Source organism: Salmo trutta, chromosome 5 (genome assembly GCF_901001165.1).
Source record: "Salmo trutta chromosome 5, fSalTru1.1, whole genome shotgun sequence".
NCBI classification, from domain to species: Eukaryota; Metazoa; Chordata; class Actinopteri; order Salmoniformes; family Salmonidae; genus Salmo; species Salmo trutta.
This window is the reverse complement of record NC_042961.1, coordinates 14,283,823-14,304,609: the sequence shown is the minus strand read 5'-3', so window position 1 is coordinate 14,304,609 and position 20,787 is coordinate 14,283,823. Positions and strand designations below refer to the sequence as shown.

Below are 20,787 nucleotides of genomic sequence, written 5' to 3'. Positions count from 1 at the left end.
CGCAACACCAGTAGCCAGTAATGTACTGGGAACCTTTAGCAAAGTGCTGAAATGTATCGTCCCAATAAATCTGTGGCCAATCTCTGTCTTACTCACAAAGCACGAAAATTCAGGTCGCTGGCAACCAGGAGGTTGTAAGTTCAAATCCCAGGTGAAGTTGAATCCCAAGTGTCATTTTACAGCAATAGCATCTTAATCCAGATGTAAAAATAGTAAATTATTGTATATTTTCTGTGTATTTACTGCAACCAGTAGCCAATCATTTACATAAACATTCGAATTAGTGTGAAGTAACTCATTAGAATTTCTTTTTAAATCAGGAATCTTGCAGCTTTTATATAATAAAAAAAAAATCTTATAATCTTTTTTGGTAGTTGTATGGCAGAGAAATTGTGCTACAAAGTAATTGTTTGTTTTATTGTTCTTTACAATTAATAGACACAGAAACTAGATAACTTCATAAAGCTTGCCAGCTGGAAGATTGGATTCATTCTTTTTTTGGAGGGAATAGTAACCATGATCATTGGTTTCCAAGTAGCACAAGGATAAGAGATACATTTGCAATGAAGCTTAAAATAGCTTAGAGTAAATGTCATGAGTTAGTTTAGTTTATTGAAACATACCAAACATGAATATACATGTAGATATTTCAATAAAATAAACAAACTGCCAAAAAAGCAAAACACTTTTTTTTTACAGTATACAATTATTATACTTAACAGACAACATTACTTAAAAAATGGAATATATGCCAACCTATTTTGTTTGTGTACATTACAGCCGTAAAACTGATATGTTAAACATGTCATCATTCACTGGAACTTTACATTGAAGTATACAGTACTTTATAAAGAGATTATAGGTAGTTTATAAATCAGTACGAATTAAACAGTTATTTTCTTGAAAAACATGATTTCACATAAAAGATTCCACCATTTAGTTATAACAATGTTTTACATAAAGTGTTATCTTCATTAGTTTCATTGTATGATTATTCCTGACATTCACGCATTTGTCGAATTGCTACAGTTTCTTTCTTTGGTACCACAAATTTAATCCTCAAATTTCATTACCCTGGTTCTGGTGCATAAAGTGATATATTTTATAGACACTGCCAAAAAGAGAGATTGAGGAACTACCAGCCTGACAGCAAGACCATGGTGAGAATGGGGAGAAAAAAAGAAAATAATAGTGAAAGAGAGAGGGAGCTGGGGGCTGCATTTCCTGCGTTGTCAGGGACAGTGGTTCTTTCCGGGGTGGGGAAGTCACTGATCATCTTATTAAAAAAGGACACGAATCTGGAGGTTTTGGAAAAAACATGCATCTCGGTCGCTTGCAAATTGGTATCATTTTCATCCTTATTCATTGTTATCACTCCAGCCTGGAACCATGCCAGCCCAGACTTACACATCAGGGGACCACCTACATCTCCCTGTAGACAAAACAAAGCAGAAATAAATAGAATTGGATATTAATGAGAATCACTTAAACAGAGAGACTACTTCTGACCTTCACCAAACAGCAATGCCTAGCACTCTCCGCCATACATACAATTTTGAAGAAACAAAAATTAAAATGTATGGGTAACACTTAAAGCATCCAAGTGTAATTCTTTATGACTTGTTATAAGCATGTATGAGCCTTTATAATGCCTTATAACATGGACTATACAGTATGCAATGGCTCTCTATGCATTCAATTCACAACTCTCAAACTGACTGTTATTTTGACCCGATCATTAAGAGACGTTTATAAGACATTATAAAGAGATTGTACATGGCAAGTCTTACAATGCATTATAACTGTATTATAATGCATTATACCTGGATGCTTTAAGTAATGTAGCCCTTGCTGTAGCCCTTGTTACCTGTTCTAGGTTCATCGCTGCAGTGCAGATGTTCTCAGTGGAGGAGATGTTGCCACAGCTCATCACATTAGCCTGCTGCTCTCGAAGACCCGTCCCAGTGGTACCATTCACTAGGAGTGATTCATTTAGTTGGGTTATAAACATCAGCTAGTACGCATGGTCAACTGGTATCTATAATTTAACTAAAATTACATGCATAGAAATATTCCACCACATGCCTGTGGTAGAATAAACTAACAAGGAATGTACTAATAATAATGAAATGTCCTAATAATACGGTGAACAAAACTTAACTGATTTCATCATCTCATTTTCCCTAAAGAAATTATGAATGATTGAATCATATGCATCCATTACTTGAACACTGAATGGCCTTCCAGCATCTTGCCAACAAACACTGTTTCTTACCCCTGCCTTTGTCCTGGTTTCCCCAGCCTGACACCCAGCACTGAGTCCCAGGTGGGAAACTTCCATCGTTGCTCAGATCTACACATATAGGCTGAAGGCAGCTGCTGAAGTTTACGAAGTTCTCCAGCTGCAGCAGCGCAATGTTGGTCCCAGTTAGGTTGGTCAGGGTGATGTGCACAATGCCCAATGAAGCCTCAAAGACATCAGATCCTTTCTGCTGTTGCTCTCCCAGAAACACAGTCCACTCGTCGGGATTTAGATGTGAACTACAGGAACAGAAAAGCAGATATGGTCTTCGAAAAGCATTTAAAAATAGATTTTACTGGCCAATCTTTCTACTCAATGTTGATTACAATGCATGTACACATTTACTGCAATATGACTGGATTATGACTAATTATGTTTGTTTAAAATGCATATAAACTCAGCAAAAAAAGAAACGTCCTCTCACTGTCAGCTGTGTTTATTTTCAGCAAACTTAACATGTGTAAATATTTGTATGAACATAACAAGATTCAACAACTGAGACATAAACTGAACAAGTTCCACAGACATGTGACTAACAGAAATTGAATAATATGTCCCTGAACAGAGGAGGTCAAAATCAAAAGTAATAGTCAGTATCTGGTGTGGCCACCAGCTGAATTAAGTACTGCAGTACATCTCTTCCTCATGGACTGCTCCAGATTTGCCAGTTCTTGCTGTGAGATGTTACCCCACTCTTCCACCAAGGCACCTGCAAGTTCCCAAACATTTCTGGGGGAAATGGCCCTAGCCCTCACCCGCCGATCCAACAGGTCCCAGACCTGCTCAAATGGGATTGAGATCCGGGCTCTTCGCTGGCCATGGCAGAACACTGACATTCCTGTCTTGCAGGAAATCAAGCACAGAACGAGCAGTATATGGCTGGTGGTATTGTCATGCTGGAGGGTCATGTCAGGATGAGCCTGAAGGAAGGGTACCACATGAGGGACGAGGATGTCATCCCTGTAATGCACAGCGTTGAGAATGCCTGCAATGACAACAAGCTCAGTCCGATGATGCTGTGACACACCGCCCCAGACCATGACGGACCCTCCACCTCCAAATCAATCCAGCTCCAGAGTACAGGGCTAGTTGTAACGCTCATTCCTTCGACGATAAACGCAAATCCGACCATCACCCCTGGTGAGACAAAACCGCGACTCGTCAGTGAAGAGCACTTTTTGCCAGTCCTGTCTGGTCCAGCGACGGTGGGTTTGTGCCCATAGGCGACGTGGTTGCCGGTGATGTCTGGTGAGGACCTGCCTTACAACAGGCCTACAAGCCCTCAGTCCAGCCTCTCTCAGCCTATTGCGGACAGTCTGAGCACTGATGGAGGGAATGTGCATTCCTGGTGTAACTCGGGCAGTTGTTGTTGCCATCCTGTACCTGTCCCGCAGGTGGGATGTTCGGATGTACCGATCCTGTACAGGTGTTGATACACGTGGTCTGCAACTGTGAGGATGATCAGCTGTCCGTCCTGTCTCCCTGTAATGCTGTCTTAGGCATCTCACATTACGGACATTGCAATTTATTGCCCTGGCCACATCTGCAGTCCTTATGCCTCCTTGCAGCATGCCTAAGGCACATTCACGCAGATGAGCAGGGACGCTGGGCATCTTTCTTTTGGTGTTTTTCAGAGACAGTAGAAAGGCCTCTTCAGTGTCCTAAGTTTTCATAACTGTGACCTTAATTGTCTACTGTCTGTGAGCTGTTAGTGTCTTAACGACCGTTCCACAGGTGCATGTTCATTAATTGTTTATGGTTCATTGAACAAGCATGGGAAACAGTGTTTAAACCCTTTCCAATGAAGATCTGTGAAGTTATTTGGATTTTTACAAATTATCTTTGAAAGACAGGGTCCTGAAAAAGGGACGTTTCTTTTTTTGCTGAGTTTAGTTATGGGTACATAGAAAGTGTTATCCAACTCTTCTCTGTAAAGCTCAGTGCAATATTAATTTACCCAGGGAAGCATTGGGCAGCACTAAGGACAAATTCCTCCGTAATAAGAGTGCCACTGCAAATATGAATCCCATTCCTGTGTAGACTGACCATCCAGGGCCAGGTTCCCTCCGCAACATAACCATTTTTGCCCCCTAGACAGGGACTCATAGGAGCACGGCCACATAATCGCCCTGAAAGGGAAAGAAGAAAACGGTAAGTAATGATACAAAGTAGTGTCGTATTCTTTCGCAGCTCAGCAAATAAAAAATGCAAGTTAAGACACCACACTCTTAGACAAAAATGTGCTATCTAGAATCTAAAAGGGTTTATTGGCTGTCCCCATAGGAGAACCCTTTGAAGAAGCCTTTTTGGTTCCATGTAGAACTCTTTTGGTTCCAGGTAGAACACTTTTGGGTTCCATGTAGAACCCTTTCCACAGAGGGTTCTACCTGGAACCCAAAAGCGTTCTTCTATGGGGACAGCCGAATAACCCTTTTGGAACCTTTATCTAAGAGTGTAGCCACAGACGTAGGAAACTTATGTGCAGCAGTGGTGGCTGTACTTCCAGTTGGGATCATGGTTGGTGGCAAGCCAGGACAGGTATAACTACTGTCAGCATCTAACCCACAGGAGGTAAACTGGACAAAGCCTAGCTTGTCGGTGCTGAACCTAAAATGTAATGAAAAACTCACCTTCTGCAGTTGAAATGACAGCGATATCTGGTGCTTTAGTTGTTGTTGTTTTTAGTTGTTGTTTAGTTGGTACATTTGTAGCAGGACCAGTAGATGGCAGGACAGTTGTAGCAGGAGGTGGTAGGCCAGGACATGTGTAACTTCTGTCAGTATCTACCCCACTGGAGGTAAACTGGACAAAGCCTGGCTTGTCAGTAGTGATCTTGGAGTTGATCCAGGGCTGGTAGCGAGACACTCTGGTGTACACCCCAGGGAGATTGGGCCGAGCGCAGCCATAACCCCAACTAACAACCCCAGACTGGATCCAGACAGAGTTCTGTTTAGTCACCATTGGACCTCCAGAGTCACCCTGAAATGATGGAGCAAGGTAAGTCTTCCAATCCATAAAAAAACAAAGAATATGTCACGTCCTGACCATAGTAAGATGTTATTTTCTATGGTAGAGTAGGTCAGGGCGTGACAGGGGATGTTTTGTGTTTTTCTATGTTTAGTTTCTAGTTTTCTATTTCTATGTGTTTTTTGGGGGGGATGATCTCCAATTAGAGGCAGCTGGTCCTCGTTGTCTCTAATTGGAGATCATACTTAAGTAGGGTTTTTTTCCACCTGTGTTTGTGGGTAGTTGTCTTCTGTTTAGTCTTCTGTACCTGACAGAACTGTGCACTTTCGCTTTCTGTTTGTTATTTTGTCTTTAGTGTTTTTGAGTTAAAATAAATGTCATCATGAGCACTCAACACGCTGTGCTTTGGTCCCCTCTCTACGACAGTGGTTACAGAATAGTTTAGGAACAGGGCAATAATGAAATGGGTTAGCATGGACTCTACCTGACATGAGTCCTTGCCCCCTGTCAGTACACCAGCACAAAGCATGTTGTCTGTGACTGAGCCGACCCTATTGAGACAGTTACACTGTCTATTACCCAGAACTGGAACCTCCACTTCCTGCAGAGCCTGAGGGGAGGGGAGGGATTCTGAGGGACAGGATGAGAGACAGACCCGTTATGAACATTCCATTTACATTGGAAGAATAATGTTTTTGGTCTGCAATGTACTGCTATTTCTCACAACACAATATGTCATTGACATCTCCATGGAAAGGTCTCCTCACTTCCTTCGTTGATGTTGCCCCAGCCAGTGACCCAGCTATCAGTGCCATCGTGGTAAAAACTGTCACTTGCTGCCAGACAGACGGGTCTGATATAGTTTGTGAAGTTGACTGGTGAGGTGAGTCTGAGCAGAGCAATGTCGTTGTCACTGGTGCCACTGTCGTAAACTGGATGTAAGACGATCTGAGCAACAGTTCTGGACACTTCGTTGGGGTTACTGCCCTCCTGGTTCTGTCGACCTAAGATGATGTTCCAATCATTTGGGCTTGAGCTTTGTTGGAACAGGAAGATTATATATTTTTTGCATCATATGAGAATTTGATAAAATATAATAATCCCATTAAACTAAAGTTGATTTTGCAGAAACTTATTTCAAGTAAGAGTTGCACTCAGCTGCATAACAGAGAGTTTGACATATTCCTTGAGCTACAACCTCTACATCCCCTGTATCTCACGCTAACTCACCCGGTAAAGCAGTGGGCTGCAGACATCACCCACTCCTTGTTGATGAGGGACCCGCCACAAAAATGGCCGCCAAATTGTTGTACGCTAGCCTGCCAGGGCCAGCTTCCTGCAGGGGCATCCTCACCCCCCACTATTTTGTTGTTGAATGAAGTGGTCCCACACACTTAAACAGAGATAAACAATGATGAGTGGAGTGGTGCCACATATTGGAACATAAGAGATAATCAGAGTCTGAATTGAGTCAGTAAGCCATAGAATACAATATGAAACCATGGGTAACACTTTACTTGACACCCAGCATCATAACCATGTCATAATATGTTATAACAGCTGACATAACCTGTTATAATATGGTCATAACACTGTCATGAAACATATATTTAGACCTGTTGTGACATATATTGCGTTATTTTATGGCTGATTATGACACCTACATAAGAGTGTAAAACCCCCCAAAACCTACCACACAAGGCAAAACAATCCATTACACCATAGCCTATGTGTCAACAGTATGGTTATGTTATATATATTTTTTTTTTAAATTGACCATATTAAATTGTCATTGTAATTGCACACACATTGATGTCAGATATGCAGCTACCCCAACGCGCAGACTCCCCAAAAATATGGAAGAAGGTACTCTGGTCAGATGAGACTAAAATGTTGCTTTTTGGCCATCAAGGAAAATGTCTGGCGCAAACCCAACACCTCTCATCACTCCGAGAACACCATCCCCACAGTGAAGCACGGTGGTGGCAGCATTATGCTGTGGGGATGGTTTTCATTGGCAGGGACTGGGAAACTGGTCAGAATTGAAGGAATGATGTATGGCGCTAAATACAGGGAAATTCTTGAGGGAAACCTGTTTCAGTCTTCCAGAGATTTGAGACTGGGACGGAGGTTGACCTTCCAGCAGGACAATGACCCTAAGCATACTGCTAAAGCAACACTCAAGGGGTTTAAGGGGAAACATTTAAATGTCTTGGAATGGCCTAGTCAAAGCCCAGACCCCAATCCAATTGAGAATATGTGGTATGACTTAAAGACTGCTGTACGCCAGCGGAACGCATCGAACTTGAAGAAGCTAGAGCAGTTTTGCCTTGAAGAATGGGCAAAAATCCCAGTGGCTAGCTTATAGAGACATAACCCAAGAAACCTGCAGCTGTAATTACTGCAAAAGGTGGCTCTACAAAGTATTGACTTAGGGGGGTGAATAGTTATGCACGCTTAAGTTCTCTTTTTTTCTTATTATTTCTTGTTTGTTTCACAACAAAAAATATTTTTGCATTTTCAAAGTGGTAGGCATGTTGTGTAAATCAAATGATACAACCCCCCCAAAAAATCAATTTTAATTCCATGTTGTAAGGCAACAAAATAGGAAAAATGCCAAGGGGGTGAATACTTTTGTAAGCCACTGTACGTGATAGGGCTATCTGGCTTATATGATTATGATGGTCATAACGCTTCTTGACAGTGTCATAAAGTGTATTTTCTTAGTCCAAGTAAAGTGACACAGGAGGGTCATAATGCTTCTTGACAGTGTCATTGTCACGCCCTGGCCATAGAGAGGTTTTTGTTCTCTATTTTGGTTAGGCCAGTGTGTGACAAGGGTGGGCATTCTATGTCCTTTTTTCTATGTTTTTGTATTTCTTTGTTTTGGCCTGGTATGGCTCTCTATCAGGGACAGCTGTACATCGTTGTCGCTGATTGGGAGCCATACTTAGGCAGCCTGTTTTCCTTTGGGGTTTTGTGGATAGTTGTTTTCTGTCTTGTGTGTTCACCTGGCAGAACTGTTGGCTTTCGTTTTCTTGTTTTATTTAAAGTGTCATTAAAGTTAATATGAGCACTTACCACGCTGCATCTTGGTTCCCTCTGTCAGACGATCATTACAGAACTACCCACTACAACTGGATCAAGCAGCGTGCTCGGGAGGAGATGGACACCTGGTCTCATCAGGAGTGGATTGGGAGGAGAGACTGGACTTGGGGCCAGGTGGTCGAAAGATATCGGAGCCTACCCGGGAAGAACGAGAGGCAGCCCCCCCCAATTTGTTTTTTGGGGGGGGCACACGGGTAGTTTGACTGGACCAGGGGTGAGGCCTGAGTCAACTACCTGTGCTTTTTGCGGTAAGCAGGTGCCTGCCTCTCGCACTCTCTCTCCAGTGTGCCAGCCCAGCCCAGTACGTCCTGTGCCTGCTCCCAGGGCCAGGCCTACTGCATGTCTCCCCAGCCTGGTGAGTCCTGTGCCTGCTCCCAGAGCCAGGCCTCCTGCATGTCTCCCCAGCCTGGTGAATCCTGTGCCTGCGCCCAGAGCAAGGCCTACTGCAAGTCCCGCCAGTCCGGAGCCGCCAGAGCCACCCGCCAGTCCGGAGTGCCAGAGCCGCCCGCCTGTCCGGCGCCGCCAGAGCCGCCCGCCTGTCCGGCGCCGCCAGAGCCGCCCGCCTGTCCGGCGCCGCCCGCCTGTCCGGCGCCTGTGGCAAGGGTCCCCAGTCCGGGGTCGGCGGCGAGGGACCCCGCTCTAGAGGCGCCACCTAAGTGGGGTGAGCCAGTGGTGGAGCGGGGTCTGCGTCCCGCTCCTGAGCCGCCACCGCGGATAGATGCCCATCCGAACCCTTCCCTAGAGGTTTAGGTTTTGCGGCCGGAGTCCGCACCTTTGGGGTGGGGAGGGTACTGTCACGCCCTGGCCATAAAGAGGTTTTTGTTCTCTATTTTGGTTAGGCCAGGGTGTGACTAGGGTGGGCATTCTATGTCCTTTTTTCTATGTTTTTGTATTTCTTTGTTTTGGCCTGGTATGGCTCTCAATCAAGGACAGCTGTAGATCGTTGTCGTTGATTGGGAGCAATACTTAGGCAGCCTGTTTTCCTTTGGGGTTTTGTGGATAGTTGTTTTCTGTCTTGTGTGTTTATCTGGCAGAACTGTTGGCTTTCGTTTCTTGTTTTATTTAAAGTGTCATTAAAGTTAATATGAGCACTTACCACGCTGCATCTTGGTCCCCTCTGTCAGACGATCGTTACAGTCATAAAGTGTATTTTCTACAAGTTATAAAAATATGAGGGAAACAGATGACTGTAAACAATTCATTACAAAAACAACAAAGGATGTAAGAAACAAACTTTCAAACGAAAGGGAACTTTTTGGCAGGGAAAAAACACATTTGAATACATATGTGTCATATCCAGCCATAAAATAACAAAATATACACTATATATACAAAAGTATGTGGACGTCCCCTTCAAATTAGTAGATTCGGCTATTTCAGCCACTCCCATTGCTGACAGGTGTATAAAATTGAGCACACAGCAACGCAATCTCCATAGACAAACATTGGCAGTAGAATAGCCCGTACTGAAGAGCTCAGTGACTTCCAACGTGGCACCATCATAGGATGCCACCTTTCCACCAAGTCAGTTCGTCAAATTTCTTCCCTGCTAGAACTGCCCCGGTCAAGTGTAAGTGCTGTTATTGTGAAGTGGAAACGTCTACTAGCAACAACGGCTCAGCCGCAAAGTGGTAGGCCACACAAGCTCACAGAATGGGACCGCCAAGTGCTGAAGCACGTAGAGCATAAAAATCGTCTGTCCTCGGTTGCAACACTCACTACCGAGTTCCAAACTGTCTCTGGAAGCAACTTCAGCACAAGAACTGTTCGTCTGGAGCTTCATGAAATGGGTTTTCATGGCCGAACAGCCGCACACAAGCCTAAGATCACAATGTGCAATGCCAAGCGTCGGCTGGAGTAGTGTAAGGCTTGCAGCCATTGGAGTCTGGAGCAGTGGAAATGCGTTCTCTGGAGTGATGAACCAAGCTTCATCATCTGGCAGTCCAAAGGACAAATCTGGGTTAGGTGGATGCCAGGAGAATTCTACCTGCCTCCATGCCTAGTGCCAACTGTAAAGTTTAGGGGAACAGGAATAATGGTCTGGGAATGTTTTTCATGGTTTGGGCTCGGCCCCTTAGTTCCAGGAAAGGGAAATCTAAATGCTACGGCATACAATGACATTCTAGACAATTCCGTGCTTCCAACTTTGTGGCAACAGTTTGGGGAAGGCCCTTTCCTGTTTCAGCATGAGAATGCACCCATGCACAAAGCAAGGTACATAGATAAATGGATTGTCGAGATCGGTGTGGAAGAACTTGACTGCACAGATCACTGACGTCAACCCCCTCGAACACCTTCGAGATTAATTGGAATGCCGACTGCGAGCCAGGCCTAATCGCCCAATATCAGTGCCTGACCTTACTAATGCTCTTGTGGCTGAAAAGCAGCAAGTCCCAGCAGCAATGTTCCAACATCTAGTGGAAAGCCTACCCAGAAGAGTGGAGGCTGTTATAGCAGCAAAGGGGGGTCCAACTCCATATTAATGCCCATGATTTTGGAATGAGATGTTCGACGAGCAGGTGTCCATATACTTTTAGGAATGTAGTGTACGTCACAACAGGTGTAAATATATGGGCCATGACAGTGTTATGACCATATTATGACAGGTTATGACAAGTTATGTCAGCTGTTATGACATATTATGGCATGGTTATGATCGTGTCATAACGTCTTATGACCTTGGGTGTCAAGTAAAGTGTTACCAAAACATGATTGTTCACACACTGTGGAAATAGACCTTTGGCTTCACAGTAACATGATACACTGTATACATGATAAATAAAATAATCAGACATTAAAACATTAGCAGCACGTCATTAAGATCATTACAGCTGTCAAAATGTGCATGCAGGTATGTGGACTGATTACATTTTTCGTCAATAATGAAAACGAAGAATATCTCAAAGGTTGACATTTATTGTATGTTCTAATCGATCATGCTCTTCAAATTAAACAAATAGCAAAAAGAAATGGAAGCAATGGGAGTGATGACCGTGAATTTCTGTACACGTCTGGAGAATAAAATGTAGATCATGTTCTTACCATCAAGTTGACAATATGATTCTGAGAAAGAGGAAGTAATTGAGTTAATTCATTGTCTGATTGTCTCTATTAAACATGTTTGCTTTTGTGTAAATGCAGCTTGTGTATAACCATAATTGTTGAACATGTCACACCTCATTGCATGCTTGCTTGCATCAGTTGCACCTTTTCTTCAGTAGTGGATCAAACAAATAAAGTTAAAACATGAAATTCATGTTGTTTTCATGTAACTGAAAAGTCCCTGAAATTGAATACTGTTGTAATATGAGTTGGATTAGAGTGTTTTATTTAGTATTTTATTTAGGGGGTAGTTTAGCTTTAATATTGCAAATAGACTGTGGCTTCCATCAATGTAATTGTCTGCATAATTTCCAATCCCCCATACATATTAAAAAAATATATTTTCCTCTATTATTTTCCACTAACCCTACCATCCTTTCCCTAATTGGATTAAACTAATGCACAACAACACTTAGGCTTCTACTTTCAGCTTATACATACTATATACATTTTATGGACACAGTATATTTTATAATCGTTTTTAGTCCCATCCTTCAGCTACCCTCAACCCCTCCCATCTATCGCTGAAGGCCATCCAGTTTTGATTTCTATTTGCCAGACTCTGAAATGGAATGCTGTTGTAATATGAGTTGGATTGTAGTGTTTGTAAGGTGTTTTATACATATTTATTTTACAAGTATCTAAGTATATTTTTTAAGTATGTGAGTAGTTAAATGTTGCAATATGTAACTTTTTGTGTGACCCGACCAGTGGCGATTTTAGCATGTCAATCTTGGTGGGGCAAAACATTTTTTTTATAGATGCATGCCAGTGAAGCCACTACACACCTCTAAACAGTACATTAAATGCACTTTAATGGTAACAAACGGTGCCCACAACCTTTTAGGGTCTACTTAAAGCTGTCCCGAGAGTGGAGCTTATGGCTGACTTGCTTAAAAAAATATTGTTTCTACTGACTCCTTGTGGATTTGTGTACTGTAACTGGATAAGAACCGCATTCTCCTTCAATAATAATGAATGTCGACATTTTGACTTTTGAACCATACACAAACATAATAACATTTATGTTCAGTAAATTCACAATCACACTCTTTTTATTTTATGGTGCATATAGTCATCAATTTAACAATGTTTAGTAACTGGTTTTGTCCGAATACCCATACTTGCGTCCTAAATAACAGGTGTTTGAGTATGTGAAAAATAAAATTGAGTTTAATAGTATGCAAAAGTTAGAAAATAGAGGATACTTTAAATGCCCGGTTGTCATACTCATTTCTGCTTTGACAACAGCTGTTCAATTAGATATGGGGATGAGTTACTGAAATCAACGAACAGCGGGAAACAGCGCAATCACACACAACACATTCTCAGTAGGCCTGTGCAAAAATGGAATGTTTAATACTGCCAGAGAGGAAGAGAAAGAGAGAGGCCCAACTCGGCGGAAAATCCGTCACCCTCCAAGCAAGGAATTTTTGTATGGTGGTCAATGAGAGAGGGTCGAATTTGGTCTACAAAAATATAGCTTTTTTGCTACGTGAGGTTTATTTGATTGAATAGAAGTTTTGTAATGCTTAATTTGTTACAAGTGTACTGATATAAGCACGAGATGTCCCGGCAATTTATAGAAAAAACACTTAATATCAGAGTTGTCTCGACATGGCTATGCATATTCATGTATTGAGGCTAGTTGGTTTTAACCAATCAGCTTTCAGGATTAGACCCATCCATTGTATAAGGGTGTGTTTGTAAATTCAATCTGGAGTGCCAGAGTGCACTCAGAGTGTGTTCTGGACGTTCTTAAATTCAGAGCGTTGTCATATTGTCGGTTTGTAAATTCAGAGCGTTGTCATATTGTCCGTTTGTAAATTCAGAGCGTTGTCATATTGTCCGTTCGTAAATTCAGAGAATAGGCGTTGAAGGGCATTCTAGAGCAGGGGTCGGGAACCGAAGGCAGCCTTGGCACACAAGGGAATTTGCCTTGGTGTTTAAATATATTTGCGTGTCATGCTAAACCTTGGCTTGACACGAAAATAATAGAAAATTATGAAAATTATTGAAATTGCATCTATTGGTTTCTTAATTGTATTGGTATTCACTGCAATGTTGTATGTCAATCCTTATTAGCCAATGGGCTTTCATGATTTTCAGTAATTTCATATTATTAGTTCAACGCAAGATGACCTGCCTCGCCTCTCCCGCCAAATTCAAAACCAAGGCAGCGCTGAAGATGAGAGATTTGTTTTCACATGGATAGCAACCCTTCTTTAGTTATTTAAAAATGTGCAGGGTGCAAAATGTCATCAGCAAAGAAAAATAAGGCAGATGTCAGCTCATTTATTGCCTCTTGGACAAAGGAATAAGGGTTTGTTTTACTGAAGGATGGGTCTGTTTGCGCTCTCGGTTGCAAAACTGTTGTTTGTCGGACATTAAGTGTACGGCGTCATTTTGAAACGAAACATGAGAAAAACTTCAAGGATGAAGCGGACAAGGCTAAAGGAATCAAGAGGGCCATGTCCAGGTATGAAAAGCAAAGCATTGTGTTTACAAATCTAGATGCAGTCAAAAATCAAGCTTCAGATGGGAGCTAGTGACCCAGAGCAGGTATGTGAGTGTGGGGGCTGTGCTTTGGCAAAGTGGGTGGGGTTATATCCTGCCTGTTTGGCCCTGTCCGGGGGTATCATCGGATGTGGCAACAGTGTCTTCTGATCCCTCCTGTCTAAGCCTCCAGTATTTATGCTGCAGTAGTTTATGTGTCGGGGGGCTAGGGTCAGTCTGTTACATCTGGAGTATTTCTCTTGTCTTATCCGGTGTCCTGTGTGAATTTAAATATGCTCTCTCTAATTCTCTCTTTCTCTCTTTCTTTCTTTCTCTCGGAGGACCTGAGCCCTAGGACCATGCCTCAGGACTACCTGGCATGATGACTCCTTGCTGTCCCCAGTCCACCTGGCCGTGCTGCTGCTCCAGTTTCAACTGTTCTGCCTGCGGCTATGGAACCCTGACCTGTTCACCGGACGTGCTTGTTGCACCCTCGACAACTACTATGATTATTATTATTTGACCATGCTGGTCATTTATGAACATTTTAACATCTTGACCATGTTCTGTTATAATATCCACCCGGCACAGCCAGAAGAGGACTGGCCACCCCTCATAGCCTGGTTCCTCTCTAGGTTTCTTCCTAGGTTTTTGGCCTTTCTAGGGAGTTTTTCCTAGGGAGTTTTTCCTAGCCACCGTGCTTCTTTCACATGCATTGCTTGCTGTTTGGGGTTTTAGGCTGGGTTTCTGTACAGCACTTTGAGATATCAGCTGATGTACGAAGGGCTATATAAATACATTTGATTTGATTTGATTTGATGTGAGGAGCTTCTTTGTCTAAAACCCATGCATTGTACTATAAAGGGGAAGATGTAGCAAAAGGATTCGGAAAGCTGATTGAAGATAAGATTGGCCACCCCCCTGTATCATTCACCAAGAGAATCTGTATTCCAAGATCAAGCCCGTGGTGTTAATGGACAGCGCCTCTGTTTTGCTAGCTATGGAATTCTTTCGTTTGTGGACAATTAGATATTCAATAGACACAATTAGTTGGAATGTACATATGAAAATCATAACTGGCACGCAGATCGTTAGAAATGGTAGGATAAATTGTGAATTGGCACTCCACACAAGGTTGCCGACCCCTGTTCTAGAGCATGCATTATTTTAGTGATAATGCTTGAGAAGCTGGTGTTTGGAGGATATATTGGCACAGTGTTGTTAGGTGGGGCCGAGACGAATTTGAGGGCCGGCAAACCGTGCCAATATATAGCCTCCAAACAACGGTTTCGAGGGCATTATCACTGTACTTACTTACTGACTTTATTGTCCCCGTGGGGAAATTTTGTTGTAGTGTCATGTACACATTTAAAGTGCCGTTTAAATACAAAACAAAATTGACAATACAACTTTGATAACAGTTACATACCAATAAAACATTTTTTTTAAAGACTAGCCTGCTGGCCTTACTGAGTCGATAGGAACATTAGCCCGAGCTATTTAGGAGGGATATCACACCTGGCACAAATTATTGTCTAGTTCTGTTTTTCCTGCTGAGGGGTGCCCTATACCTGCGCCCAGAGGGGAGTAGTTCAATGTCCGGGTACAGGGGGTGGCTTGGGTCTAAAATGATTTTGTGAGCCTTGCGGAGGGCCCTGACCTTAAAGATCTCATCTGTTTGACTCCAAGTACCTTGCTTGCTGTGGTGATAATCCTTCTCAGCATATTTCTCTGGCTGACATTGCCAAACCAACAAACAATACAAAAAGTTAAAATACTCTCAATGAAATATTTGTAAAACAGAGTCAGTATAGTACAGTCTACATTAAAAGATCCCAGCTTTTTGAGAAAGTACAATCTCTGTTGGCTCTTTTTGTAGATCAGGTCTGTACATTTACTCCACTGAAGCTTATTGTCCAAGAAGACACCCGGGTTTTTGTATTCCTCTACAATCTCTATATTCTGACCTCTGATAGATGTTGCAGAGGTAGGTGTTGTCTCTTTGGTCTTGTTGGTATTGAGGACCAAGTGTGATTCGTCACACCACTCTACAAAGTCATCAAGGACCGGGCCATGATGTTCCTCGTCATCATGCAACAGGCTGATCAAGGCAGTGTCATCAGCGAACTTAACGAGGTCTGTCAGGATGGGGACTAGTACAGCTATTAGTGTACAAGATGTACAGGAGTGGGGACAAAACACATCCCTGAGGAGAGCCTGTGTTGGTATTGCGTATGTCCGACACGTGGGGACCTATTTTTACTCGCTGTGAGCGTTGGCTCAGGAAGTCCAACAGCCACAAAACCAGCCCCCCGTCTAAGGAGAAGTCCCGAATGAGTCTCTGTGCCAGAATGTAGCGCTGGATTGTGTTGAAGGCAGAAGAAAAGTCAACGAACAGAACCCTAACATGGGATTTGGCACCCTCTAGATGTCTATAGACCATGTTAAGGAGGGTAAGAATGGCATCATCAACTCCTCTGCTAGGCTGATAGGCAAACTGAAATGGGTCGAGAAGCCTCTGGGTGACACTGAGAATATGACTTTTCACAAGTTTCTCAAGGCATTTCATTACTAAGGATGTCAAGGCAACAGGGTGGTAGTCATTCAGCACAGAGGGTGTCGGTGCTTTAGGAATGGGTATAATTATTGAGTTTTTCGACAACACTGGCACGTGTTGCTGGTCGAGTGAGGATTGGAAAATGTCTGTAAAAACACCAGCCAATTGTTCAGCACAGTGCTTTAACACATGTCCACTTATTTTGTCTGGGGCTGTTGTGTGTGTTACATCCCCTGAACAACTTTAAAAACATCAGACTGTTTAACAACAACTCTCTCAAACATTTGTAATGATGCTTCCATTTGTTTTACCTCCGACACAAGGTTGTCTGATTCAAATCTTGAGAAGAAAACATTCAGTTCATTAGCCATGTTCTGGCCCTCATATCTCCCAAGGTCAGCACTGGTTTTTCCCCTGCCTATGTGGGGGGCACTAGCCATGGATTTAATCCCTTGCCAGGCCAACCTTGCGTTTATCAACGGGTTACCAACATATTCAAATAAGGAGTGATATATTTTCATTAACGTTATGTTGAATAATTTATTCATACTATTTCATCTTTCCACAATATACAGTCCCGAAAACAAATCTAGGGTTGCTATCCAAGCAGGCTGGTCGTTTGTTCAATTAGTTCGGTTGCTAGAGACGCGACCCAGTCATTGTCTTTTTGTTCTGTATCTATGGACGCGACCCAGTCTTTTGTTGTAAATGTTCCATTGGCATACTGGCTGGCAACATTCTTATCCCTTGCTAGCTAGCTAGCCAACTACGGCTAACTTACAGTCACGTCAAACAGTGCAGACAGAATAACAACAGTAGCTGCATTTGTTTAAGCTGTTTTCTAGCGACATTTATTTGGATACATCCATAACAATGGGCTAATGAGGCACAATTTCGCCTGGCATAGAAAATGTGCTCTCTAGTCAGGATACTTGTTCAGAGGAGCTAGCCAACAACACGGCTAACACAATCACTTCAAACTGAAGCTGGAAAGACTGCAAACTAGCTGCACTTCGTTTCATTTGACCTTTTTTCTCAATTGACATTTATTTTGTATATATCCATAAACATTATGCCAGCTCATTCATGATTTCGACTGGCTGTGAAATGCTGCCTGCTTCTCTCTCGTGCCCGATCCCTACATGTTCATTACTATGGGACAGTTGGAGATCGAATTTGAATATTGAAACAATGTTGCAAATGTCGGAGAGACAGACAGTAAGGTTTATACAAATCTCCGCTGTTGAAATCTAAATGTTAGTATAAAAGAAATGTAAGATAATGTCTAGATGCTTTTTATAGTGATCAAGTTTATAAAGTGCCTGGGTGGGGCTGATGAGACAGTGGATTGCTCAGTCAGATGGAACAGAGTAAATAGGCATTTCAACTTCATAGATTTAGCTGGCGGGAATTTGTGGAGTAGACAACGGCTGGAATTTGCTTTTAACCAATCAGAATGGACTGTATATTTGCACTGTATGGTTTGGTTAAACCATCAGCTATTCGTGAAAGATGGCGCCGTGCCTCTAGGTCTTAAAGCAACTTTGAAGTATTTCTTTATGCGTTATAATAAATCAAAATACAAGCATTTCGATACACCCGCAATAACATCTGCTAATCATGTGTATGTGACCAATAAAATGTGATTTTAAGTCTGTTTGATTACCAAGGCAACTACTACAGCAATCTAGTAAACTTGCTAGCTACTACAGTGGATGTTGAACACATTTGTAGCTAAATGATCACATTTCATGTGTGAAATTATAGCCATGGTATAAAAGGGATAATCAACTCTTAAATGAGAACACAGTCTCATTTACAACAACGACTTGGGGAATAGTTACAGGGGAGAGGAGATGAATGAGACAATTGTAAACTCGAGATGATTAGATGGCCAGGATGGTATGAATGCCAGATTGGGAATTTAGCCATAGAATGAATTGCCTCGTTGATTATCCCTTTCTTAGGGTGCGTTCGTTTGTAAATTCACTCTGGATATCTACTCCGATTTCAGAGCACTCTAGTCTGAGTGTGCCAGAGTGCAGAATAACTGACGAATTTACAAACGTTCAACACCTGTCAAATATGGCCGGTGTCAATAAACGTCGGCAAAAATGCTTGATTCAATTGTTGCCAGCTGCACAGTTAGTAAACAACGCTCTGGATAACATGTAAACAGCCTAACCAGCTTAACCCTCTGGAGTGCCAGAGGGTGCACTCTGGCACTCCAGATTGAATTTACGAACACACCCCAAGTCAATCCGAAACAAGTATTCAACAATGGCATGGTATAAGACTCCAACAACCCTAATCAACTATTCAAAATATTTGTGGACAACAACTCCCATGTATCTTGTCACTATATCCATAATCTTTGATAGTATGCAACATTTCTAAAATCAAATATGGTTTAAAGTCCAGGATGTTTCACTAATTTCGGCTCTTCATCTAGTAGAATTTAATTGGAAGAGGCGGGCTGTGAGTGATAGGCCCTAGTTCTCTTCAAGTAACCAACAACAAAACTAGGTTAGTTAATTGGGAAGATTCCCAAAGATTCTGTGGTGGTGCTCAAATGTAGGTAGGCTAAGTAGTTTCTGGTCTTTTTAAATGTATCATGAATATTGTATTTTAGGTTACATCTTTGAAAACAGAAGTATTTTTTATTTTATTTTTACCCAAAGTGGATTTCTGTTTTCTCACTGAAAAGTGTTTATTGTTCTCGTCAGAGCTTTTAAACTAAATACTAAACCATCTTTTGATTTATGAATGTGTCGTCACTCTGGGTGTGGTCTTGTTATTGATGTGATGTTATTCAGGCCTTTTGATTTTAACAGATTGTTTTAGTTTTGTAGACTAGGTTACCTACTTATGCATTTCATTTATGGATCAAGCCTTAGCGATCATTCTGATCTTGTTCCCAATGATCAGTGCTTTAGTTTGTAATGTTGCTGTCCAGTGGTTCAGAATTTGTGACTGAATTTGCACCCGACTGTCCATGTTTTTCTGTGCAATAACATTTTGATTTGAACAGTTGAAAAATGTTGGTGTGTGTCCTAGGCTTTTTATATTTAGCCTATATATGTTACAGCGCTTTGGTTTCACTAATAAATATGTTGAAATAGAACCAAATGATCTGTTTCAGGATAACTACTACGGATCATATGGTATAGGTCGAATGTGATATTTTGCCTATAACCAGCCTGAGTAGGCCTATAACTGCATTCCTATTATATTCAGAGTTTAGAGAAATGAATACAATTGTATATGATCTATTATCAGTCTGGTTAATGCAATGAATGTCTGTTGAGTTTGGAAAAATCCACCCGCACTCGGCCTCGACCCACCTACTCAGGCCGTGGCATACTGCATACTTTTCACTAAACAGTAGGCTACGTGCTTAATAGTATGCAACGATGAGTAAATAGTATGTAGTTTAAGTATGTGGTACACTAGTATGGGTATTTGGACAAGTCCGTATACAATCCCACTCCTGCCACAGAAAAGTATAGTGGTCAATCCAATATGCTCAAAAAGACTCACCTTGAATTAGGAGACTTGCCACCGTCAATAAACATACCCATTTCTTCACAGACATTTCTTAAGTGTTGTTATGAACAAAGCCCATGGTTTTGCTCTTTAAATATCCCTCATGCTATCCTTCATTGCTTACACCCCTTCCTTATGACACCCCCACACACTACTCCCTCTTCTTTTGTTCTTCTAATCACTCAACTTTATTTCCTTGTTGGTCTACATTGGTCTACATTGGCTATCCTGAGGACACTCATCAGACAGGTATGGCCAAACTGATTAACTGTGATATTTGTTTGTGCTTAGGTCATTCAGTAAGGCTAGAAAGGCCAAGTATGGTGTACATTCATCTCCATAAATGAAACATTAACCCTACATTCTCAAACAAAGTGCTAGTTAGTACCAAAACAAGGTTATTCATTTTGAAGGGGAAACACTTTTTTTGTGCTGTGGAGAACCTTTTTATATCAGTTCTTTGAATAGCCCTTTGTGTTTCTTCATTACACTGTCAAACATTTCCCGGGTGGTTGCAGTGAAAAAACTGTAAATATACAAAAAGTTCATGTATTTTTAGAACTGGATAAGGTATTATTGCTGTAAGGGACAGTATGCTGCTGTATTCTGATTACTTGGGAGTCAACCTCACTTGGGATTGTAACTCACAACCTCTCGGTTGCAAGCAACCTGACTTTCCTACGCCACCGGGCCTGTGGTTATGATAGAG

The 20,787-nt window shown here is 42.0% G+C and overlaps 1 protein-coding gene across 1 annotated transcript; it reads right to left on the bottom strand.

Annotated features, from left to right (window-relative positions):
• Window positions 1–396: 396 nt before the first annotated feature.
• LOC115193704 (transmembrane protease serine 9) lies at window positions 397–20,302 on the bottom strand. The gene is made up of 10 exons (XM_029752633.1): window positions 20,073–20,302; window positions 11,420–11,440; window positions 6,500–6,662; window positions 6,037–6,305; window positions 5,754–5,899; window positions 4,933–5,281; window positions 4,260–4,431; window positions 2,276–2,541; window positions 1,868–1,977; window positions 397–1,432 (listed from the first exon to the last, which is right to left on the bottom strand). The coding sequence occupies exons 1-10, from the start codon at window positions 20,125–20,127 to the stop codon at window positions 1,136–1,138; spliced, it is 1,848 nt and encodes a 615-aa protein (XP_029608493.1). The 5' UTR covers window positions 20,128–20,302; the 3' UTR covers window positions 397–1,135.
• Window positions 20,303–20,787: the final 485 nt, after the last annotated feature.

Excerpts from the sequence above, each read along its gene's own strand:
- LOC115193704 (XM_029752633.1), bottom strand. The coding sequence starts at position 20,127 with ATGTCTGTGAAGAAATGGGTATGTTTATTGACGGTGGCAAGTCTCCTA. Across the intron at positions 5,282-5,753 it reads GGGGCAAGGACTCATGTCAG|GGTGACTCTGGAGGTCCAAT; the intron begins GTAGAGTCCATG and ends CCATCATTTCAG. Across the intron at positions 4,432-4,932 it reads TGTCATTTCAACTGCAGAAG|GGCGATTATGTGGCCGTGCT; the intron begins GTGAGTTTTTCA and ends TTTCCCTTTCAG.